Genomic DNA, 26,904 nt, shown 5'->3' with positions numbered 1-26,904 from the left:
CTTATATTTTTCTTGTTAAATAGCTTTCACGTTAAATCTAGCTGTTACGGCATTCTCGTGAACATATTTGTTTGTCAGGAGGAAAGCCAAAACGCTGAAGTTGCGCAAGAGCTTTTATTTTGAAGAGCACGGCGTCAATCAGCCATTTGGAAAGAAAGCCCGATCGGTTCCACATACCGGGCTGTGATTGAGTGCAGAGCTCCGTTATTACAGTTGTGATGGGGAAGAAGACTCGAACAGGCACCGGCAGGAGAACAATATTACAGCTTTCGCCGCCAGGACCGAACCGCAGCGCCACAGGAGCAGCCCGAGAGGACGGGGCCGTATCTGGATCTGAAGGTGGGAGAGGAAGCGATCTATAGATAGATTCAAATACATAAAGTAGCTTGCTAGACGAAACATTTTAAGACAACTGAGCGCTCTAGTGAGAATAAAGTAAATTTAGTTAATAAAAATAGATACTTGGCTAATCGAAATAAAGATGTATTGTTTGTTTTAATAATCGAACGATAACACTGTGGTTCTGTTCATATCTTGTTAATCACCGTATGTCAAGTTAGCATTAGCCACCATTATCGACGAACCGAAAATTGTACTTGCGGATAGAGCTTGTCAAGCAAGTTATGACGTAAACAACGTGAATCCACATTTTATCGGTTTATTTTAATATTTTTAAAATAGTAGATTGTTGTTTACGTCGTTTATAAGCTGTATTTTGAGTTAGCCGTGCTGGGCTTCAGACAAAGCGTTAGCCAACATGCTAATTCACTGTCACCTAAAAGCCACAGCATAGCTTGGTTGTAAGCGTTTTGAAAACTGTATATTTTCTTCTGTAGACGAAACAGATGGAAACACTGATGGGCAGAGAGAAGCTAACGTTAATGTAGTCATGAAGACAGCCGCTGTGAAGGCCACACGTGAGTTATACCACATTATTTTCACTTCAGGATGTATACTGTATGTAATGCATGTTTCAATCACAAACATATCTATCCATCTACAAATATATATCACACACGTTTACATTTTTTATTTGTATATTATATAATAATAATAATAAAAATAATAATAAACAATTGATATATAAAAATGTAATCTCATTTTTTAAATGAATTGCTATATATTATATTAGTTTAGTTATATATCTTTATTAGTATGCATACAGTGCTTCCCACAGTTTGAAATATATTTGTGGTTGCCGGATTGAAACGCACATATTATCCAAAACTGCATGCAAAAAACAAAAGATAATTTGATTTTTAACACTATTTTATTATTATTACCGGTTTTAAACTTTTCAGTGAGTTAAAGTAAAAAAAAAAAAAAAAAGACTGTTGGAATAAATAAAAAAAAAATCCACTATTTCTCTTTTATGCTATTCGGGTGTCATGTGCACCCACTGACAAGTCAAATCTGCTCTCATTCTAGTTCAGGTTATTTTATTGGCATGACATTTTGTACAATATTTCCCTAGCATTTTAGATGTGTAAAGTATGTAATTTATTGACATCATCAAATTAATAAAATATACAGCAAATAAGAAACAAACAACAGAAAAAAGGAATAAAAACAGACAATATCTCAAATTACAACAATTCCAAAAATAATATGTGTAGATTTATTAATATAAGCCAAATGAGTTGATTACCTATTTCTAATGATATACAAATATTCCGCTGCCAATTTGGATGTAATTCGTCCTCTCCTAATATTTAGTAAAGTTTTTCTGAGTCGTTTAGATCAATTAATTATCTAATGTGTCTCTCGCACTGGCAGCGGTGTGCATAAAATTACCAACAGCTTAGAAAACGAAAGCAAAACCAAATCTCTGACATTTTAGTAGATTTAGAAACCCCGGCCGGATGCAAAAAGGTGCGGGACTCTGTGGGTTTGCAGAGCATGCTAGACTATCTGTGGGAGTGTTGATGGTCTTGCGCACACAGAACAAGCAGTATGAAAAAGGTAAAGGAAGGAAGATTTCCCACTACTTAATCGCTTGCGGATGTTTGTTTATATTGGGCGAATACAAAATAGTGTAAAAGAATTCTAAGAAAAGTCAAAAAAAGTGTGTCTAAATGTACTCGGGTGGCCGTTAATATACCCGGGTGGCCCGCCCAAGTAAAGTCTTATGTGTGGGAAGCACTGGTATGTAATTGTTTTAGCACATTTGCTTGTGTCATTTTAATAAAACAATACATTTATAATTATTATTATGATGTGCTAAAATATAATTTTGTCATCCCTGTAGAGGGTTTATCTCTGCTTGGAGCATATGAAGACAGCGAAGATGAAGATTCAGTGGAAAACACCTCCAAAGCAAAACTTAATCAGACTGGAGACATTGACAGCACACTTGCCAATTTTATGGCGGTGAGTGAGGTTCTAGATCTACTTTCGTCTGGATACATTTATTTGTGTATGTTTTATCTTAAAACGTCTGTCTGTATTTTCTACTGACATGGGACATATTGTTTGTCTTTCCCAAAGGAAATTGATGCGATTACAACCCAACCAACTGATGAATCTGGGACCGAGCCAAGTGCACCAGCCCCGACTCCACCTCGTCCTGAACCTAAAACAGACCCTCAGGCTCAAAACGGACCCGCACAGGAATTCCAATACAACACGCAGTATTCCCTTGCTGGAGGTGAATTTTCCAGTCGACTGGTTTTGTTTGTTGATATAAGTGAAAAAATTATTAAGCTCAAATGTTTGTTTTCCTGTACTTTACAATGTTGTAGCTGGGTTGGAGATGGGGGATTGGCAGGAGGTATGGGATGAAAATACTGGCTGTTACTACTATTGGAATACTCAGACCAATGAGGTGGCCTGGGAACTCCCGCATTACCTGGCAGACCAGATGCAGAATCTACATTACTCTGGCAGGTCAGTTCTTGCTTGTGAGGTTGCTAAACAGACATTGTGCTGGCATTCGAACGGCAAATCAATTTTTAGTAATATGTAATAGCTGAAACTACTACATTTAAGCTACAATATGCAGGTTTTGGCCTACAAGATGGTTTCATGTGTTTTTGGTTTAAAGGTGAAGACCCCACTTGCATATTTCATTAATTCACTTCAGAAAGCATGTGCCCATGACTGAAATGTGACCTCCGGTGGACAGTAGCAGACTCCGAAATGAGACTCAGATTCAGAGTTCCACTTGAAGTTATTAATTGGCAAATAATATAAATATTACAAACGTGTTCTAACAACACGCTACGTGAGGAGATTGGCAGTGATAAACAATTTGGCTGATTGCACCAGACGAAACATGACAGAAATTTAAATACAGCCATTCAGAAGCACAGAATATGCAATCTCTCATGAAATGGCAAGGTTTAAAATCTAATTAATACATTTTAAACCTCTTTAACATTTTAAATGTACATTGTACATGCTGAATCACTGTGTTGGATTTGAGTCACAGTTCTAAAGTTCAATTTCAAACGGTTTATTTTATTTTCAAGATCTGAGGTGAACTATCTGCTGCTACTTTCAGTAGTATGCCAATAAACGGCGTGCAAAATGGCTTTCAAACTCACATTGTTAGCATTTAACACTGAATAAAGCATGAGGTGTACCTGAGGAGATTAATGTCAGTTTTCTCTCAGTTGTTCAACTGAAAGAAATGGAAGCCGTTTCAAATATGTCAATTCGAGGAGTTGGTTTAAACAAAAATTTTCTTTTAATATGGAAAATATTCCTTCTGTCGCGTGCCTTTGCTTTTATAAAGAACACAGTTTAAATCAGCTCTGTTGATCCTCAATCTGGCAACCTGCACTGGCGTTTGTTTTGATCCAGGAATGCAATACCTAATTCAACCACTGGGTGTCAAACTTGCATATTGCACCTTTAATGTTAATTTTAGAATGACATCTTCTATTGGACTGTTTTGCTTTTAATGACTGCAGAAGGGTTTTTTATTAACTGAAGGAGATATTCAGCAAAGTAGTAAACATTTTTTGAATTTTTATAATGCATTTACGTTAAACATCTGATCTAATTTATGTATTAATTTATTTGTGTTTTTTTAAAATTGTATGTTTATTAATGAAATGTTTTTGCCATGAAAAACCATTGATGCTGACATGGCATTAAAAATATATGATATGCAGCTTTTGGCAATGTAATGGTTTATGTTGAAGAACATGTAACAATATAAACTCTTATCCTGAATTACTATGGTAAGCCTAGAATATGACAAAAAAAATGTGTTAGCATGATGTAGTGATGTAATATTTCTTCAAATATATTTTAATTGTATAGAATAAAAAAAATAAACAGAATTGAATATAAATAAATGTGTGTGCAAATAAGGTTTTGCACATTTTGTTAATTTTGAATTGTGTAATTTGGATTGAAGGTAAAATGGTTTTTGTACTTTAAGTTTTAAATTGTTTTTTGTCGTTTAATAAAACATTTTCATTCTAAATTAACAATTGTATATTTTTGTAGTACTATTTATTGTGTTATAATTATTAACAGAGCTAATATTAGATAATAATAATAATAATAATAATAATAATAATAATATATACGATAATATTAAGGAAATTTTCACAGTATATGATAATATTTTTTCTTCTGGAGAAAGTCTTATTTGTTTTATTTCGGCTAGAATAAAAGCAGTTTTAAATTTTTTAAAAACCATTTTAAGGTCAAAATGATTAGCCCCTTTAAGCTATGTTTTTTTTTTCAATAGTATACAGAACAAACCATCGCTCTACAATAACTTGCCTAATTACCCTAACCTGCCTAGTTAACCTAATTAACCTAGTTATTTCAATGTCACCTTAAGCTGTATAGAAGTGTCTTAATGTCTAGTAAAATATTATTTACTGTCATCATGGCAAAGATAAAATAAATCGGTTTTTAGAAAAGACTTATTAAAACTATTATGTTTTGAAATGGGTTCACAAAATCAAAACAGAAATTGAGGAAAAAATACACACAGGGCTAATAATTCCGACTTCAACTGCACATGTAGTTGCATTAGATATACAGTGAATTATATATAGTTGCATAAAAATAAGTAGAGCTAACCATATACATGTTACTTTGTATAATATTTAATTTTTAATGTATTTATATGTTCATTCTGCTTTAAATGCATTTATTTTACAGCTCATCTGTAAATGGCAACGGTGTGGCTCATAGCAGTTATCCTGAACCACAATCCACTGCAGTTGCTCCTGCTGTTAAAAGGGAACCCAAAAAGAAGGCACGTGTTTTTTTTTGTTGTTTTTTTTTCCCTCAATTACGTGAGAAAAGTGGTAATTAGTTTAACATTGCCTTCACTATCCTCACAGGATGTAATCGAGAGTGTTGTGGCTTTGACCAGCGAGGAAGAAGAGCGGAGAGGAGTGGCAGCTACTCTCCTCGCACCTCTCATCCCAGAGGAAGTGAAGGAGGCAGAGGAGAAGTGGCGAAAGAAGACGCTGGGCATGGAGGAGACGCCAGAGGCCGCCCCGGAGCAAGAGAAAGATAGCATTCCGTTTTTAGACTCACCGGCGATCCGGGACTCTGAGAGCCAGAGTAACCAACGCAGCAGGAACCAGTCAGCTGAATCCTCTGACCAGGAGGAGGAGGAACAAGAAGAAGACACCATGGAACTGGAACTAGCACTCGAGAGGAAAAAAGTGAGTTTTTTTTTTTTACCAAACTTCATCATCTGTTGTGTGAATATTCCTGTTCACTTCATTCTGCAGTGTGGATGTTACTTCTTTTCTGTGATTCTTTTAAACTTTGGATTCATTTGCTTATTGGCGAAATGACTAGGATTAACAAAAGTCAGTTGACTGTATTAAAAACTCCTAACTCCACAAACATGTGTTTATGACTATACATAACTAGTGCCTCCCACAGGTTTGAAATATACTTGCGGTGGTAGCCAGATTAAAACTCATCATTTACCCACATCACATAAATAGTTAACTATATGGGCCAAACAAAATATAGTACATTTCTTAACACTCACTGTTTTAATGGGTTAAAGTAAAAAAAAAGAAAATAAATCCATTTTTGTTACTTTTATGCTATTCAAGAGCCATGTGCACCCACTGACAGGTCAAATTTGCTATTTGCTTCTCTCTCTCACTCTCTCTCTCTTAAAATGTCTTAAATTTCAAAAACACAATTTTAGGCCTTAAAGTCTTAAATTCACTGAAATGTTGTTTTGTAGGTCTTAAATCATTTTAAATGGGTCCTAATTTTCCTTTGTGTGTGTGTGTATGTATGTATATATATATATATATATATATATATATATATATATATATATATATATATATATATATATATATATATATATATATATATATATATATATATATAAATAAAGCTATCCAAAATGCATCCAATCACCAACAACATGTCCCAATAAAACTTTTAACTACTCATAACTAATATTATAACTGTAGTCTGTTGTGCAAACATTTAGTTTTTAAAGAGAGTTTTTTTTTTTAAAGTTATGTTGAACAAAATTGCATGTATACGACTAAGGTCTGCTTGTTTTAACGCATTATTTAAAATATATGGCTACGAAATGACTAATTAGATTTTTTTGGGCTATTAAAAAATTCTTAGCATCTAGCCCTATGTAAGTCTTGCTTATTCTACATGGTCTTAAAAAGGTCTTAAGAAGTCTTAAATTTGACCTGATTTACTAACAACATCAAATTAATAAAATGATCAGCAAATGAGAAATAAATGACAGAAAAAGAAATAAAAACAGACAATATCTTTAAAAATATCCTAATTGCAAGATAAAAAACATGAAGATTATTTAAATACGGCAAATGCGTTGATTAACCATTACTAATGGTGTACATATGTTTTGCAGCCAGTTTATACCAGTCATTTCATCTTCTTCGAGTATATAGTAAAGTTTTTCTGAATAGTTTAGATTAAATTAAAGAATTTATTATTTACTTTCTCTCGCTCTCGCTGCTGTGCACTCTGTCAGCAGGGTATCTGCAGGGTTTAAGAAGGTCTGAATGTCTTCAATCTCAAAAACAAAATTTTAGGCCTTAAAATCTTAAATTTACTGAAATCTTGTGTTGTAAGTTTTAAATATTTTTTTAACAGCTCTTCATTTTCCTTTGTTTATGTATAGCAATCCAATCAGGCCAACACCCATCCAATCACTAACATCCCATCTCAATAAAACTTAACTTTTTAAGAATGTAATTTTTAACTCAATTTAATTTTTTATTTAACACATGTAATGTTTACCATAATGATTGAATAATTTTCCTTACAATAACACTTGTTTAGAAGTTCTACAGGTATTTACTGCTGAGAAAGCTGTTTTGCATATATTAAGTTTATTATAGTTTTCAAAACCTTTAAAACTTTATTTTTTTTTTCTATTTTTAAGAAAGGTTATGTTGAAAAAATGTATGTACACAACTAAAGCTTACTTGTTTTGACAATATTTAAAATTTTTGCTCAGAATTAACAAAAATATTTAATTTTTAATTATTAAATAATTATTATTATTGTATTAAATTATAAAAGTTTGATAGGGCAAATAAAAATCCAACTGAGCCATAAAAAAACCTAATCTTTTAGCCCTGTATGAGTCTAAAATTTTATTCATAATGGTCTTAATGTCTTAAAAAGCCTTAAATTTAAAGAAAGTAAAGTAGCAGAAAGTTGTCTTTAGAAAAAGAGTAATGCAAAAACACATACGAGCTTCAGAACGCGAAAGCAAAAGTTGAATCCCAGACGTTTTAGAAGATTTAGAAACCCAAGCCGGACATATTTTTTTAAGTGCCTAAAAGGCACATCTCTGTGGGTCTGCAGTGCACGTGACTGTTTGTGGAAGTGTTGACAGGTCTTTCCACTACTTAATCGATCGTGGATGTTTGGTTATATTAGGCGAATACAAAATAGTGTTAGGATGTTAATAAAAGTAAAAAAAAAAAAAAGTGTCACTAAATACACTTGGGCGTCCGTTAATATACCTGGGTGGCCTACCCAAGTAAACTCTATGTGTGGGAAGCACTACATAACAATAACATAATGAGACTAACATGCTGTTTTTGAGGGGTATAAATTATTAGAAATTGAAAATACACCCACCTGGAATTTGTGTGCACCTGAAATCTGCAATTTTCTGAAGATTTTTAGCCCATTGTTGAGTATTTATTTACTTATCTAAATGTGTGTAAATTATATATTTCTTCCTTTTTTATATTAATTTCAGTAATATTATTGCCTAATATGCAGATGTTTATAGGATTTATTTACAATACACTTTGCAAAGTAACATTTTCTGGCTTTTTATGAGACTTGCTTTGTTTACCAAACAAACGGATCTAATTTGATTTGCATTGTCAACCTTAAAAAAAAAAGTAAAAAAAAATTTAAAAAAAAATATATATATTTATTGTTTTTAGTTACAATACTTCTAAAATCATTCACTGTAATTATTAGTTTTTTTTTTTTTTTTACAGAATTCTTGTACAAATTTTGCAGTTTTGCAAAAAAACTGATCCACAAATTCTGTTTGGCCCTAAAATCTCGAGCCAGTAAAGGTTTTAGTGGCTGCACCAGCTCTTACGTTGTAGTAGTAACGTTATGACAATAAATGTCTCGTAAAATGACATTCATACTCCCATTATTAGCATTTAACACTGAATAAAGGTGGTGAACATTGTCATAGTGTCACATTTTCTGTTCAGCTGCAATTTCAGGTGTTGGTTACGAAAAACTCCTTTTATTATGGAAAATATTCCTTCTCTCGCGTGTTGTTGCTTTTAACTAGAACATGGTTTAAATCCGCCTTCAGGCTCGATTGTCAGGTATGCTCCTGTTGGTGTCATTAATCTGGCAACCTGCACTTGTGTTGAGCCTTCAGAGAAGGAGCCGTGTGAAAATGTGTTTTTAACCAGGAGTGCAATACCTAGTTCAACCACTGGGTGTCAAACTTACATACTGCAACTTTAATTAAAGTGGTCATATGGCATGATTTCATGTATTCTTTTGTCTTTGGAGTATTGTTTTCAGAGACTGTGCTTGTATAAGATCCATAGTCTTAAAGGTAGCATTACATCAAAAACATGCAATAATGTTCTTTTGAGCAATGACGTGTGACCATATTTTAAGTTCACACGAGATCAAAACTAACTATATAATTTTGTTAGCTCACATTGCTAGTTTTGTGGTGAACAATTCTTCTCTGCATGTTATTAAGAAAAAAAAACATGCTATTTGTAATCGCAAATTAAAATCTAAAAAAATGCACTTCGTGTTCTCAGATTACGTCTGTCTAAGGTGTTGGGTGTGGTTAACATGCTTAACCATGCCCCTCCAACTGTCAACAATCAGAAATGGTGATGAGGAGAAGGTGTCTGTTAGGTTGTAATAACTCTTCTAAAACTATTTCCCGATCTTTCTTATTAAAATTCCTACTTTACTACATCCAGTCAGCTTGCTGTAGAAAAACAAGCCATTTCTCAAGGGACTGTATCACAATATGGTAAAAAAATAATGGTTGCAGCTTCCGGTTCATGCAGACTTCAATATTAATTTTTATGTTTGTACAGGCTGAGCTTCGTGCCTTGGAAGAGGGTGATGCCAGTGCCGGTGGGTCGAGTCCCTGCTCTGAAGCCAGTCAGGACGGGCCCCGTACTTTACTTTTGAAGAAAAACAAATGGAAGACTGCTTTCCACCGTGCACCAAGTCCTGACTCGAGCAGCCGGGGCTCAGACAAGGCAGGATGGGCCACTCCAGAGCAATCAGACACTGGTAAAGATTGACCGTAACAATTGAAGTGCTTAGGAATCTCATTAGTTGGGCCAGACAGTATCTGCGGGTGTTTTTTGCTATTTCAGCAGAGAATTTTATTTAAAATCTGCAGATTTCTGCGGAATGATTTTGGGAGTATTATAACTAAAACCTTAATTTGTAAAATAAAAAATAATACCGTTTTAACTTATTTAATGTTTAAAATGCAAATCCAATTATATCCACTTTATTTGGTAAACAAATCAAGTCTCTCATATGATATATCTACTAAAAGACAGAAAAATATTACTTTTCAAACTGTATTTTAAAAAAATCATGAATATTTTCATATTAGTCAATTATACTATCATTTTACACACATTTACTCAAGTAAATAAACAGAATTAACAATGGGCTAAAAATCTAAGAAATCTGCGGAATTCTGCGCACACAGATTCCATGTGGGCCTACTCATTAGCCTTACTAGTTATTAGGTTTTGTGTCATAAATGAACAAGTGACTTACTGAACTATTTTGTTTCCAGCACATTCCAAACCAGCTGAGAAGCAAGGAGAAGATGATGAAAATGAGAAGCCTGTATCCAAAGCTCTTCAAAAGGAAGAAGAGGACCTCAAGGTAATTTCTATAAATTGAAGTGCAAGAGAAAGTGTGCCAAAAAGTGAAAATTTTGTTATTAGTTATCCTTTACTTGTTGCTAACCCATCTGTTGAACACAAAAGATATTTTGAAAAATATTGGAAACCAGTAGCCATTGACTTCCAATGGTGTGTTTTGTTTTTTTCTATGGATGTCCGTGATAACCGTTTTCCAAAATGTTTGTTTAACATTGAAAAAAAGCAACTCATTAAAAGGTTTAGTTTAGGCTTAACTACGCTTTAAAAAGAATTCCTTTTATCGTGCATGAATAAAAGAGGATGTTACTATTTTAAAAAGATTTATCAGTATAGTATGAATATGATTGGTAAGTGTTTTTTTAAACTCTGTAAATGCTTTTCAAGACTGCTTATTTAATCAAAAAATACAGAAGTTGTAAAGTTACACTAAGTTTTAAATGATTTGTATTTAAATTTTTATATTTTTATTATTGTCATCTGTTATTGTGATGGCAAAAGCAGGCATTACTTTAGTCTTATGCCAGTCAAATGAAAAGACAGAAAACTGTAAAGTTTTGATTTGGTTTACACAACATTTATTATTATTATTATTATTATCATCATCATCATCATTGTTAATAACAGTAGTGCTGTTTTTCTGGCACTGCATTTAAATATGTTTTTACATGAAAATATTGCTTGTTTGCTTCACTTGTTCAATGTAATTTACCTGCGCTACATAAAGTAAGACATTGCTTGCACACTGAGACAAACGTTAGTTTTCCCATTTCAAAATGTCATTTTCTTCGTTCAATATTTTTTATTTTAAATTAACATAGTATAAAATGTAACGTGACCTGAATTATGTTTATTGAAATTTAACAGCGTTTCTCTTTTAGTTTCAGATCGGAGAGCTTGCCAACACACTCACCAGCAAAATGGAGTTCTTGGGAATTGACAAAAAAGCCATCTCAAACTTTCAACTTCTGTTGCTGCAAACAGAGGTAAGAAAACGCTGGCATAATACTCATACAAACAGAAGGCTTTTTATCACAATGTACTTTATCCACATAAGCTGCAAAGAAGGTCGTTTTAACAGGTATAATAACCAAAAAATACTTTGTGTATTGTTTTTATTTTAGAGAAATGTTCAGAGCAAACTGATGTTTAAAAAAAAAAAAAAAAGTTTACTCTCATTAATGCATTCAAATGAACAGTGATAATTATGTTAGTTTAAAAAATACAACAGAATTTTATTAGTTATTCAATTTAAAAAGTAAATAAATATTCAAGCATTAAAAAGAAATTAACATCATCGAAGATCGAAAACTTGAAAGTTTTGTGGCAATTTTTTCATGATTTAGTTTAACTAATGTTAACAAATGGATTGTTGTATTGTACTGTGCTAATGAAAAACTGGCAATGAATAGTAAACAAATTGCATTTTCAATCAATATCTTGTGCATGTCGTCAGACAGCTAGATTAACATGTGAAATGTAAACGTTCAAAAAACAGCCACTGCCAATTATACAAATGAAATATTCTTAAATGTCATTTTAAAGTGTTAATTATAAAATTTTGACAGTATTTGAAGCATCCATGATAACAGTATCGTGTTCATGGTTATTTGTAGAAGGGATACAGCTGTGCCCAGAAGTTTAAGAGAGTTTTATATAATTAAATAAAATTGTATTTTATTAACGTTTACACCCAACCCTCACTAGAGTTGGGTACCAAAACCCGGTGCCATTATGGCACCAGTACCTTTGTAACTGGTATGCACTGGACCGAATCAGCATATGAATTTCGATGCCTAATTCCGGTGCCACTGGTGCTGCGACAAGAACTTAAGAAGTATCAAGGAGTGCATCAAAGGCACACATAAGTGCGCTTTGTGTCACACCATCTCTAAATATTTTATTCTAAACAGCTTTGAGGGATACGGTCACTGTCAGCGATGTCAGGCGTTTGTTCTTGTTGGTTATAGAAGGCAAAGCGTGCAGTATGGCACATGCGGCGAGTGACTCCCTTCATCAACACACACGCATGATCGCATTCATCTAATTTGCTTAAACTAAGCATTCTAAAATATGGCTATATTTTACAAGCAAGGATTCTGACACACCAACATGACTGACAAAAATAATTGTTCATGCGAGCAAAAGAAAGCAGGTGAATAACGAATGAGGATGATTTTTTTAAAGCGCATGCACGCTCCAGTTTTCTTGCGTGAAGCAATCGTACCTAGAAACGCAGCTAATGTGATCGGTTCTCTTTCAATTAGACTAGACAAAAAGTGATGAACATGCACCACATGTCTTGCTGCTTTCAAGAGCTCCAGATTTGTCTTTTTGTAAGCAGCAGTGGTTGCTTTCGCTTTAACGATTCTTTGAACCGATTATTTATGGGTCTAACCTTAACCGTGTGTATGTGATCATCCTTTTATCATCGCACACATTTTTTCACCTGCTTTCTTTTGCGTGAATATGGTTTAATTATCATTTTTTTATAGTAACATTGCTTTTATGGGAGATTTACTCTCCATGTATGTGTAAACTGGTGATGGGGCCTTTAGCCAGGACAGATTACTGTGCATATGTTTTTTTAGATAAAACTTTATTTAACAAAATTATTTATGTTTGGTGTGGTCAGAGATAAAATTGGTAAATCCTTCATTTTGAGCTCTGAAAAGTCATGTGAAATAAAAACTAATTGTAAAACTTAGCATGTCTAAGTCATATTTATGTGTATAAAATATATTTTCCCAACAATAAAATTTTGGCTTGTAATATTGGAAAACTACTAGCCACAGTGGCTGGTGATCAAAAAAGTTAATGTCGTGACGCAATGACGATAATGGATCTATGTGCTATACCATGTAACTGGGAATCATGAATGTAACATTCAAAAAGCAACTCATGTAAACACCTGAATAATATTATTGTCTTATTCAGATTAAGGCAAATCATTAGATCACTGATGTCCATTTAAAAGTAGTCACAAGCCCCAAACCCAGAAAAAAAGGTCTTCCCTGATTTCAATGACAGCCTTTCCACAGGTTAATAATAAGCTAATGTAATGTCAATAGCATAATGCAAATCTTGCATTTATGCTAACAAGCAAATGATCAAAAAAATATATTAATGCAATTCAAATATATAAAATATGAATTGATGTTTCATTTAAACATATTGTAAATATATATATTTTTTATTGTTCAATTATAATGATTAAAATATATATGTTTTTGTCAAATAATTGTGTGGCTAAAAGTATCAATTCAGGCACCGTTTTGGCACCGGTACCGTTTTAAAAGTATCGATTTAGCACCGGTATCGAAATAACCCCAAACGATACCCAACCCTAGCCCTCATAGAAAGGAAAAAACAGCAATTATAACGAGAATTGTTTAAATTAGTTATTAAATTACACATTAAATTGTATTTTATTAACATCTACTCCAATCCTAAACCTACCTCTCATAGTAATTAAAAGATATTCGTTGTTGTACAGCATCACAAAATGCTATATTAAAGTGAGAATCTGCAGCTGTGTCCCTTCTAGATGATCACGACTTTGCATCATTGAATATCGGCACATGTCTAAAAGCTAATTTGTACTTCTGCGTGAAGCGCACTCATGCTCTGGCACAGCCTTCGCATGGCCCTCGCCGTGGCTGTTGTCGACACTGATATGCACCTTTTAAACAATTTTACTTGTCACAACGCGTAGCGCACGCTCTGTGATTGGTCGGCTTGGTACCGGTGATGTGGGTGGTACTGAAAGCCGCGAGCCCAATGGAGCGAGTGTTTACAAATGTCGAGTCCTGTGAAGGAGCTCCAGGGGTCCGTTCTTCTTACCTCGCTTAAATGATCTAAGATGATTTGGCAGATCCTGGATCTTTTAATCTTGATAACTGATCTCTGGCAAATTTTTTTTTTTTTTTTTGCGATTTGAGATCGCTGCCTGTGTTGTGAAGGACCGATGTATTGATCATCAAAATCATGATCAGCAATGCAGCAATTGGCTGAGGCACAGCAGCGTAATGACATCATCTGATTAATCTTCAATTATCCATGTGAGCAAAATTACACAAAATTAGCAGTAAACCGTTCGTTAAATATGACACGCAATAACTTTCCACATTTGTTGTGAGCTGCAGGCTTTACACTTTCATGTGTCAAGAGTATTCATCATGTATTTCAATGCATATCAATGTATTTAGTTCTACATTTAGAGAAGATTTTCTTTATTATAGTAGCCTAGGCCTACTTAAGTTTTTTTTAATCGGCGTAAGGTATAACTGTATTAATTAATTTTGCATCAAAAAAAGCATTTTGAAATCGGTAATGGTGTCTGCAACTTTTGCGACGCATCAAATCACCGGTTTATTAGTGGTCAAAACACGTGCATGACTGCATAAATTATTATCCTTTTTTAAAAAAAAGTTGAATATTGTGCATGTACGCGTTTTCTCTTTGAACCACCAAGTGGCAGTCTTTGTAATTTTATTTCGGAGTGCAGATTGCATAAGTTTTATTAATTTATATATATATTTTTTAACTTTTATATAGTTAAAAATATATTTACTATTTTCCCAAGTGTATATAACTACTGTAAGAAAATATCAGCATTTGGTACATACTTTCAGTATTATCTTAGCTTGAACTGACCCGATCTAATCCTGTTTAAATGAAATGAACTTATTCGCAAGCAGGTTTGAGCTACCAGAACTGTTGCTATGACAACAAGTCACAGATGAGTTTTGAAGAACTAAATGATCCTGGATCATGTCAAATCATCAATAACCAAATCCAGCTAATTGAGTAATCCATGTGTGAAGAACAGACCCCAGATGTATACTTTTGTTTTGTGTTTACCTTATGGATAAAGTTGTTACACGTCTGCCAGTTCCCGCCTCTGAATGAATGAGTTTTAGCTACTTGCAGCATTCCATAAAAATAAATAAATACCCGCAAAGAAACTCGACACAGAAGAACAAAACCTACTGCCAGCTAGCATTTCGGTAGTGTTCTTGCAGAGCAACACAAACAGCACGCAGAAGTATAAATGCACAGCTACGTGCATAGCAGGCGCTGTGGGTCATGGCGATCACTTGGCGCAGAAGCATAAATCAGCCTTAAGTGATTTATACTGTCAATCTGCATATTAAAATTCAAGCTTTTTTTTCCTTCTATCTAGACACGGATCGCAGACTGGCGAGAGGGCGCTCTGAATGGAAGCTATCTCCGACGCAGGCTGCAGGAAGCCGCCGAGCACATAAAACATTACGAACTTAACGCCACTCCCAAAGGCTGGTCCTGCCACTGGGACAGGTACGCGCTCCTTACCTTTCACATCCTTATCACTCCTCCCCCCTCCCCCCTCCTCATGTGGCGATTGACACTGCCTCCGCCGCTTTGACAAACGCGCGACTGATTTGCACTTGTTTGTGTTACTGGGGAGTGTTTTTTACGAGCACGGATAAAGACAGAAGGTAACCCTGATAAGGGAGCGCCTCTAAAGTACCAGCCCGGCCTCCAAAGAATCCGGCCTCCCCTCAAAGTCAGTCAAAAAGGGTTAGGAAGGTGGTTTTTGCGCGTGCGAGAGCTTTGAACTTTACAGGACTGCCCCTCAAAATGATGGGAGAAATGAGTGACACAGAGTGACCACGTGGAAGCATCAGTAAAGGAAGACGATGCCTTGCCCTCGGAGCCTGAAGGTCAGACCAATCTATTTCATTGTTTACTGGATTTCATTTTTCCATGCTCGATGCTATTGATGATTGTTAATTAAAGCAATTGTTGTCTTTTGTTACCCTCTATTGAAGATGCCTACCTTAAGGCATCTAGCAGAGGGGTTTTGTCACTGTAAGTGTGAGTATTGCCATGGCAACTGAGACTAAAATGAATTGTAACAATGTTGATAAACTTTTTCAGGATTGGAGATTTCTCTATTTATTTATTTATTTTTTGCCTTGTTTTGTTTTAGAAAATAAGGTGGGTCGTTTTTCAGTGCACCCATTTTAATCTGGCTTCTCCTCTGGGCTCCCAGTGAGGCCCAGTTCAACATTCCCCTCATTAAGGAACTAGAGCCCTTCCCTTTGAACTCTCCAAGGGTCTCATGACCTTGAAAGCAGTCGAGAGAAAAGCTGTTAAGACGCTCCTGTGTGTTTGTTTCTCCACCTCTAGAGAGCACAGACGGTACTTCTACATGAACGAGAGGACCAGCGCTTCCCAGTGGGAGTTTCCAGTTGGTGGGGAGGAAGAGGAAGCCAAGCCGCCTTTGCCACCTGCAGCTGCGCCCGGAGACAGTAGCCAAGCATCTGCAGAAACCACTGGTGCTGTAACAGGTGGGGGTTGTGTGCCGTGACGTATTTTTAAAATACATTAAAATGTTATTTACATGATTGCTTGAATACAGTTTTAAAGCAACACTGCCCAGTTTTTGTTTTGAAATAGACTCCTTTTGCAACTCCCCTAAACAGTTTTATCATCCATTCAGCAATTGGTTAGCTTAGAATAAATAATTGAATCTGACTAGACCAATAGCATCTGTCATAAAAAAAATTGGATTCTTCTGTAGATCTAGAATTACATATTTCTCAACTGTTACCTAGCTGGTAGGGATGTGACGAGATCTCGGGGTACAAGATTTCGTGAGACTAAGGCCCATCCTCAATTCTACCCCTTAGCCCTTCCCCATACCCCTACCCCTCGTTTTGCACAATCACGTGAAGGGGTAGGGATGTCTTTGATTCTCTTTAGCTTGAAGGTGTAGGGCTAAGGGGAAGGGCTAGATACCCCTTCCAACAGAGATTTTTCAGGACAACACTCAAAACCAAGGGGTAAAATTTCACAGAATATACCAACCACAATGGCCGAATTAGAACACACACACAAAAATAGAATTGAGATTGGGCCTAAATCGTGACGAGATTCCTCATCGAGTAGAAAAGTTGTGATATGAAGGAGCATGAGGGTGAATTTAGCATTGAAGATTGGAGGCAAGATTCGATTTGAACCGCACATCAAGTGCTTTGTACACACCTGGCAACCTGGGATGCCTCTGTGTTGCGTATCACTCGATTGCTTGGGTAGGTGTGACATAACCGCTTTTTCACTGGAGCTCAAGGGTTGCCATTTCCAAAAGCAAAGGCTGCTGCTACACAAATTAAACGGTTCGTAACCGTGCGATGGAATAGCACTTTAGATATGCTTAAAGCCATAATTGTCGTTAACACAAATCGAATTAAGACATGTGGAGTACACTTTTAATAAGTTAAATACATAATTAAAATAAGTTAAATAATTTTAATTAGTTAAATTTGTGGAAAGGAGTTCGACTCATGTGAAACTGTACAGAGGTGAAGCCAGTCGGTAGAGTTTATAGCAAAATATTTAGCAGTGTTTGCATGCCCTTTTATATCATAATTCATAAAAATAAAAGTAAAATAACATTCATTACAAGTTGATTTAAAAGCACCAAAATTCTTTTGCATTTTTTTTCAGTTGAAATAAAAATCTATTTTTAATTCATATTAGTAAGTAATATTTTGCAGTGTTTGCATGTCTTTTACAGCATAGAATTCATTCAAATAGAAGAAAAATAAACATTCATTACAAGTTGATTTAAAAAAATAAGTACCTAAATTGTTTTTGTATTTTTAGTTTTTTTTATTTATTTATTTTTCCAGTTGATTTAAAGATGATTTTCCATTTCATATATTTCAGCATTGAAAATTTCTTGGAAAAAATAGTGTGTAAATCTCGTCTCGTGAACCCAGTCTCGTCTTGTGGAGTAAGCGTCTCGTCGCACCCCTACTAGCTAGGGACTATTTTCAAGTGCTGTGTAATGCCCTTGCTCCTGCTACAACCATGGTATGGCAGCAACGTTTCTTGATTATTACACTAGAATGAGAACGTTTATAGGCATTTGTCGCGAAATCATTAATTCATCTTACGATACTATACCAGCTGAAGTGTCACGATACCAAGTAGTATTGCGATACTGTAATTCATAACTCAAATTATAAAGAAAATTGTCAGAAATACAGTGTTTTACATGTTATAATAGGTCTTGAATTTAATTCATAATTCCCGTATTATTTGCATGTCACTTCACCTAAAATTAATTATTTTTGTTTATTTTATAGATAACGGACTAACAAAAAAATACATTAAAATAAACATGGTTACAAAAGAGCAACTATTATAACAAAATTAGGCTAAATGAAGTGGTCAAAATTGTTTCAATGTTTCCTGTTGCTATTTTGGGTTTTTAATCTGGTTTTTTTTTGTCTTATCAGGTAACAATCCAAAGTAATTCAAAATTTCACTTTGAGTCGTTCTTTTTAAGAGAATGTCACAGTTGTTGTAGCTACTAAATCATATTGAGAGGAACAGAAATGAACCGATTCAGATGTGCATTTGAAACGTCAGAAAACATTTTTAAACTTGTGACACAAACGTGTGAGCATTTAGTGACTTTTCCACATCAAACATTATCTATTGTAGATAGACCGTTAATGACGATGCTACAGTGGCACCACCAGTATTTTGGAGCCATACTGTCGCGATACTACCGTAGTACTGGTAAACCATGCAACCCTTGTATATATGTGTGTTACATTACATTACACTGGGTTTAAAAAAACAGTTACACTCTGACCTTCAGAGCAAAAATGCCCTGATTTGAAACCCGTTAATCCAAAATTTTTTTCCTGTTGAAAACAAAAGTAAATATTTTGAAGAATGTTGAAAACCTGTAACCATTGACCATTCTGTTTGTTTATCCTGCATTGAAATAAGTGGAGGATGAATAAATGCAGACAGAAGTAGATTATTATTTATTTTTATTTTTATTTTTTTCCAGTGAACTATCCCTTTAACAGGCTTTCTTTTTCGTTGGCATCGCTTCAATGTTAACTTATTTTACTAAATTATTATAATGTCATTACAATGATGTGTGTCTGTTGATATGGTTATCAGAAAAGTATGTGTTTGGTGCTATAATATTTATGCTTGTCCAAGTCCACAATAAAACAAAAAATCTGCTTAAACATTAGAATATGAAAGAATACATTCTTTTTAATTAATAAAAAAGTGGCATCTTGTACTGTAATTTATAGGGGTACATTGTGGAAAAAGGTTATTTAATTGTTCTTGTTAAACCTTTTGACATGAATAATTATTATTATTTTTTTTTCTTTCTTCAAATTTCTTAGGAGATGTGCAGTCTTATTGGATGGTTCCCCAGCCTCCTCAGCCACCACTGCCTCCGCTTCCTCCGGAGCATCCACCTCCTCCACCTACAGAACAACCACCACCACCCCCTCCACCACCCGAATCTCCTCCTCCACCGCCTCCACCACCCCTCGAGGATGACGGAGAGATCGAGGAAGTGGAGATGGAGGATGAAGAGTCAGAGCCACCAGCTCCTGGAACAGAAGAGTTCAAGGTCACCTTTTTAAAAATGTTTTGTCTTGAAAGTAAAAGTTGCGCTTAGCTTAATTTTCTTAGGGGCAATGTAGGTATGTCAATTTTCATACATTCTTATGATCAATCCTTGTTTAACTACCATAGGGGTCATTCTGACCGATGTCATACAAGACATCATATTATCACGTCAAAGTTCCATTCAGTACTTCTGTTGTGTTGTTAAAATTAAGCTTTGAATGTCTATCATAACATTTAATTAAGCCATCACCTTAAAATATAAGATTTTTGGGGGGGTAATACAGCTTTAAATGTGTAGTTAGACTGCTGTTTCATTTTCACTTTCAGGAGGAGGATTTTTCTTACAGCTCTGAATTTGCTGTTTTGAAAGATATATCTGAAGTAAAGTTATGTTTTTGTTTAAAGAAGGTTGTTAGGCATATTTAAAGTCACGGGGGAAAGTATCAAATACAGAAATGCTTGCAGTCATTTTCACCACTGTGGTAATGTGTGTTGTGATTTTTAATAAAATAACAATGTTAAAAAGACATGTAGACATACATTTAGGTAAAGTTAGGGAACACTTAGGAATATGTCATTTTTATTTCAAACAAAGTTATTAAATTGCAGAAACTGAACTGTCAAAATGACCGCCTCGTACTTGTGGTGTTAATTGACAATGAATTTAGGGCATAAAGTATTCCGGCACTGTGCTGGATCTCCTGCGTGCAGCCGTGTGGGAAAAAATTATTTTAGAGCATTCGGTTTAATTAGGGATGTTCAAACTAACCGATTAACCATTAACCAAAAGGGTGCGTTTGAAACCGATTAATAGTATGTTAAACGATTTAAAAATATTATTTTAGATATTTTTAAAGTTTGGCTGCATAAAGGACCAATCACAGCAACGCTTTTTGCTTTGAGAGACGCATCTGTTGAATGGTTTACTAACAACCGCGAGTGTTTTACGCGTTTTGCTCTTGCGCGCTGTGTGCTCGAGCGGAATAAAACATGCTACATCAGTCGCGTCTTTTTCATTCTTCAATCAAATGAAAGCACTGTGTGGTCTCTGTTGAGGTGACAGCAGTGTTTGTGTTGTCAAGGCGACTACGGCGAACTTTTAATAATGGAGGAGAGACTTGTGGTCGCTGTTTCAAGTTATTCAGAGCTGTTTGACTTTACAGATCTTGAATATCACAATATTATTTAAAATACAATTATAACATCGACAGCAACACGGCTCGCGCACAATGCGGCTCAGCTGATTCAGTCGTTTCTTAGTGACAAAAAAAGAGCACCGCGCGGAAAGACGTTCTTTTTGTGATCGGCCCCGTGCAACAAACATTTGTTAACTCTCGGGACAGTAACACGTGCAAACACGCGTGTCTTCAGACGTATTTTGTCAAAGAAGCAAAATGAAAGGAGGATATTTCTGGTCACAGTTTGACACAGATCAGTTGACATAAACCAGCGCTGATGCTGATTGCCTCTGTGCTGCATGGAGCCACGTCATAAACTTTATAAATAGGGTATTGATGATTGAGTGTACAACCAACAAACCAACCTTTTTTCATTTGGAAAATTACAGTTATTATTAGTTCTTATAAAATATCAGGTTTTACAATAGACTACATAATCTACAAATCAAACAAATGCAAAGATTTTCTTGATTTTTGTATAATGATAACTCTGCACCAAACTGAGTCTTTTATTTTACAGCTAATAAAACATGGATGCAAATTAATGCAGTATCATATGTAAACAACAAAAATGTTATACAAAAAGTCAACATATGATCCTTGTGGTTCATTGTCATTTTCTTTCATCACATGCATTGCGCGCACACATAAACTGCGAGTGAGACGGAGGAAATAAGTCATAATCATAAGACATAATCTTTAAACCAATGACTTTTATTAAAAATGTTGACAGAGGTTTTGTGAAATAATGCTAGCGTTAAATGTATATTTCCCGTGGAGTGATCGATTTGAGGTAGCCTGATATTTTTATTTGATGGAAGAAAACACGATTGGACGACTGAGCACTTGTTGTTTAAACACTTGTTAGAAAAAAACACTTTATTGAGTACTTTTAAATAAATGGTGCAAAGCATAATCATTGAAGAGAGTCCATCTCAGTCTACCAGCACTTTAATAATTATCCCTAATAATCAGTCATTTTTTTAATTATGCTGTCCACAATATGGCAACCCTGGATGGTAAACTGATGCCCCATTCTGTTTTTAACGTTTTCGGGTTTCTCAGCAGCTTACGTCTTGATAGTTAGAACACAGTACAACAAATATATTTTTACTATCCTTTTTACTCAAATGATAAGAGAAAGTCAACATTAGTGTTATCAAGACTGCAAATGTAAAACATATAAATGTACATAATATTTCACATAAATCTAAATATTAGAAACTTTCAAGCATTTGAATGCTTTTCAAAAACATTTTTAATATGCTTATCCAAAAGCATCCATAACCTTTTTTTTTTTTTTATCCAACACATTTTGTTCACGGTTTGCTTGTTAGCACTGTGCTTCAAAACTATACATATTGACATTCATGATTATTGATTTAAGCTTTATTAATTTAAAGGATTATCAACAATTATTGCAATGTAAAGCTGAATATATGGATGTTTTTTTTTTCTCCCTCAGGCTGCTGAGGCTGCAGCTTTGGGACTTGCTGCTAGAGCCCAGAAACGCAAGGCCCTGGGCTCAGTCCCATTGCCCAGCATGGCCACCATCGGCAGCAGCCCCATTCTTTACACTCAGACCATTGCCACGCCTGGTGAGGATAAACTGACTGTGTACATGATATCATGACCTTCAAAAAGCCTCCTGGTGTATGCGAAGATGTTGATGCTCATCTATTTTCTCTTTCATAGCTCCACTTCTAGTAGGAAGTGCTTACTGGGGGATGACAGCAGCCATCGCACCTCCTCTGCCTACAGAGAGCATAGTTCCACTAATGCCAGCCCTGCCGCCACAACCACCCCTTCCTGTTTCACAGCCTCCCACTCCCCTGGAACCAATAAGCAAAGTCCTCACAGATAAAACAAAGAAACTAAAGAAAGAAAAGGTGGGGTTTTGTGGTTTTCAGTTGTTGATGTTGCCCATAAACTTTTGTCTTAATTTGGGGCAGGCAGAGTTTACAGTTATTTATTTTTTGGCATGTTTGTTTGTTTGTTAATTAGTTAGTTTTGTTTAAATTTATTTATTTTTATTATCTTTTTGCTGTGTGTGGTTTTGTTTTAAGAAAGGATGCTCTGATCAGAATTTTTGCAGCCGATACCAAGTACCGATTCTTTGTCATGGTGATCAGCCGATACGGAGTACAGATTCTAATGCTTCAAGCTTTATAATGCCTAAAGCACATTTTCCCTCCAAGATTGATACTTAAGTGGCGATGTCTCCTTACCTAAGAGGATAAATGATGTTGCATAAAATCCCTTAAATGCATCTCTTGTAACCATTTAGTGTGGACTTATGGTCAGACGCAGGTTTACAGAAAATACTTGATAAAGCATGTTTTAAAAAGGTAAGAAATGACTAACAAAGCAATTTAGAAACACTGCAAATGATGTAAGAAAAATTTAACATGTCTCAATCAAGAAAAAGTTTGGAGTGTAGGCTTTATTTGATGCAAAAGAAGTTAAAATGTACACTTATTAATATATCTTTACTAAAAGCAAAAAGGCCTATAAACTACTGTGTATTGCAATAACAAGGCCTATATTAGAAAAAGTTCTGGTATTAAATAAGTAAAAAGTATTTGTTTCAATAATATTTCCAGCCAGGTTTTAGTGAACTAGCAATATTATCAAAAACATCCAGGAGATGCCATACAGTTGAATGAGACAATTGCACTGATAGCTCATAACCCTGGACATAAAATAGTTGCACTTGCAACAAATAGACCATGAGATGTGCCAATAGACTGTGTAAGCTATATATTTTAGCTGCTGTGACATGAGCACAGTGATCACTCATGCCCTCATGCATCATTTACCTCTACACTTGTAGCACTGCTGATGAGCACACGTGCGTCTTCCTCAGCGTAAACTCGTAAACAAACACTTGCGATCGGTTCATGGCATTGTCGAGTACCGATCGAGTCATGAAATGTGAATATCGGCCGATACCGATCTCCGGACGATCAATCAGAGCATCCCTAGTTTTAAGCTTTGTTTTGTGTTATTCCTTTGTTTTTCAGTCTACTGTTTGGAGATTTTCCTTTGGGGTGCTTTGTGTTTTTTTTTATTTTATGTACTTTTATTTTTCTTGACTGGTTATGTTGTTAAGTTTCTCTTTTCTTCTTTTGTGGATAGTTGTATTCTTTTGGTAAACTATTTGATTTGTTTACTGTTAAACTTAATTTAGCTTGTTTTTTTATGTGCGTTTTATATTTTTGTTGTGTTCTGTTTTTTTGGATATTTTACTTTGGAATGGTGCTTTGTGGGGTATTTTTTGTTTGTTTTCCTTCTTTGAAGCTCTTTCTCTGAGTTTTAAAGCTTTTCTTTGCTGTTTTGTGGATTTTTGTATTCTTTTTGTAAACAGGTTTTGTGAACTGTTTAAGGGGGTAATGCTTTTGTTTCATGTTTTTTGTGCTTTAGTTTACATCAGTGTATGAGTTTTTTTTTCTTTTATTCATACATCGCATATATTTTAAAAATCTGCATAAAAATACATATGCACAAAACTGAGTAGGATAAACTTTTTATTTGATAAGAAAAGATGCGTGCACTCTACAATGGAAACACTTACCGAACAAATTCCAGTATGCTATGCACATTAAAAAATTTGTGTGATTTTGTTATAAGAGATCATGTGATGGTAAAAATGTATATGAATAGACACCAGCAGGCTGAGCAAACTGTAAACCATCTGAAATGCTGTTTTGGTCATTCTAAAAACAGCAGTATTTGTGTTATTTTATTAATAATTACTTCCAGAAATGTCAAGAGCGTCTATGCTCCGCGTCTGATGCCTTCAAACGACACCACACGTTCATTGCGTGTCAGCACACTGCTTTCTGATGCGCAAGTCATTTATTAAATGAAGGCAAAATTCACGCAGCTTCTCCTACCACAGCAAATTCTGTTTTTACTTTTGATATTTGGCACCAGTTAATCAGGAAGTGACTATTTTGTTTTCTTTAACTACTTGGATGGAAATGCTGCTTTATTTGCATGTCTTGTATGTGATATTCCTGTTAAGCGCATACATTTAATTAGTATCTTTGGATGGAAACATGGCCACTGTGTTTTATTTGAGATAAGGGTGTTGTCTGTAAAATTATTTAGTGTTGTTTGTTTTGTTTGTGTTTTATCTCATATCACATTGTGTGAGTTTTGCTTTTCTTTGATATGAGGGTTTTGCTTGTAAAAGTTTTTTTAAAACAATTCATGGGAAGTCATTAGCTGTCACTTTATTTTCCTACAGGCAAAGAAGAGCAAGACAAAGATGCCATCACTTGTAAAGAAGTGGCAAAGCATTCAGAAAGAGCTCGATGAGGAGGAAAAGTCGAGTTCAAGCGATGAAGATCGAGATCAGCTGAACAGCAGACGCATCGAAGAATGGAAACAACAACAGCTTTCAACGTAAGTTGAAAAGAAGACTTTGCTAATATTGATAGAAAATGAAAGTTGTTAATGTCATTATTGTCTTGATTTGCAGAGGGAAGGCTGGAAAGAATGCAAACTTTGAAGCGCTGCCTGATGACTGGAGGGAAAGATTGTTAAAGAAAAGAAAGATGATGCAGAGTTCATAACATTGGTCCTGGAAACACTAATCTAGAGCCTCTGGCGGGACTGGACTGGACTGCATTGTGCTGTCATGCCATGCTTACCAAGCTTAAGAGGACAAATTTGAATGAATGTTTCTTTTTTTTTTCTTTTTTTGATACGGACATATTGCCCATCGGAGCCTATTTTAGGCTAACTTCATTCTGTTCAATTCAAATGCATCATCTTGTGACTAAAGATATACTTTGTTAGGGGTTGTTGTAAAATGATTTTGCATTTAACAGCCTTTAATATCCAGATGTTTTTTTAGAGGTGCAGTGAACCTGAAACCAGTTAAAATATGTACAGAATTTTTTTTTTTTTAGTATCTCAAACTACAGAAACTGCACGATTTATCTTTAAATTAAACCGTAATGAAAACAATATTAAAGGACTGTCCATTACTTCAGTTTCTCCTACATTTTGTACATGCGAGCAAAGGGTATACAGTGAGCTCAATACTGACATCAGACAGTGCTTTAAATATTTTATACGCCATGCTTAACTATACATTTATCTTTTTATACAAACAGCAAGCGCAATCTTGTCAGATCAGCTGAACACTGTTAACAGCCATGCTTCCAAATTCATTCAGACTTCCATGTTGGCCACTCAATCGCACTTTAAAGTTTGCTTTATATGTGAACTAATGATCTCCCTCACCAATTGGTTTTCTGTGAGAGTCAACTCAACAATTGTATCAGCTTTCTTTTCTCTTCAATAATGGCTCTGGTTCACTAAATACAGTATGTCTTTTAAATTTTGTGACGTTTAGTGTAAATGTTTTCTGAACTGGGCATTGATAAGCCATTGAACTTTTTTTCTACACTGTAGATAATAAACTCTTTTCCACAAATACTTTGGTTTTGATGTACTTGATTTTGATGACTTGGAACATTTTGTTGTATTTTCAATGTAAACATTTCATCTTCAGTTAGCTGTTATCATTACAGTTTTTCCCCAGTCGCTTTGGTACAATTTTCAGATTAGAATTTAAATTAGTATAGGGTTTCCTTATTGTCTTAAATTTTAAAAATGTAGGCCTTAAAAGGTCTTAAATTCATCGAAATAGTGTGTTGTAGGTCTTAAATCAATTTAAACAGGTCTTAATTTTCCTCTGTCCAAGTAAAGCTAACCAATTGGGCCAACAGCCATCCAATCACCAACTATCCACCTTAATAAAATCAGTAAAGTAAACTAAAACAATTACACAGTTCCTCGTGATAATAACAGAGCAACATATGCCTTTACATTATCTTCCATTCATACATTATTTACAGAAGGGGGAGCAGACAGAATATTTATAAATAGGTATGAAACTTAAG

General features: G+C 34.8%; 1 protein-coding gene across 1 annotated transcript; it reads left to right on the top strand.

The window, feature by feature from the left end:
• The first annotated feature begins 125 nt into the window (after window positions 1-125).
• Window positions 126-26,437, top strand: fnbp4 (formin binding protein 4). Its single transcript, XM_056451512.1, has 17 exons — window positions 126-339; window positions 837-917; window positions 2,249-2,370; window positions 2,488-2,647; window positions 2,742-2,886; window positions 5,128-5,224; window positions 5,313-5,642; window positions 9,555-9,756; window positions 10,280-10,371; window positions 11,249-11,353; window positions 15,553-15,686; window positions 16,542-16,702; window positions 19,577-19,809; window positions 22,452-22,584; window positions 22,682-22,875; window positions 25,239-25,396; window positions 25,473-26,437. The coding sequence occupies exons 1-17, from the start codon at window positions 219-221 to the stop codon at window positions 25,564-25,566; spliced, it is 2,562 nt and encodes an 853-aa protein (XP_056307487.1). The 5' UTR covers window positions 126-218; the 3' UTR covers window positions 25,567-26,437.
• Window positions 26,438-26,904: the final 467 nt, after the last annotated feature.

The sequence above is a fragment of the Danio aesculapii genome, chromosome 25, assembly GCF_903798145.1.
Source record: "Danio aesculapii chromosome 25, fDanAes4.1, whole genome shotgun sequence".
Lineage (NCBI taxonomy): Eukaryota > Metazoa > Chordata > Actinopteri > Cypriniformes > Danionidae > Danio > Danio aesculapii.
Note: the sequence above shows the minus strand (reverse complement) of the source record. Positions and strands in the feature narration are given on the sequence as shown.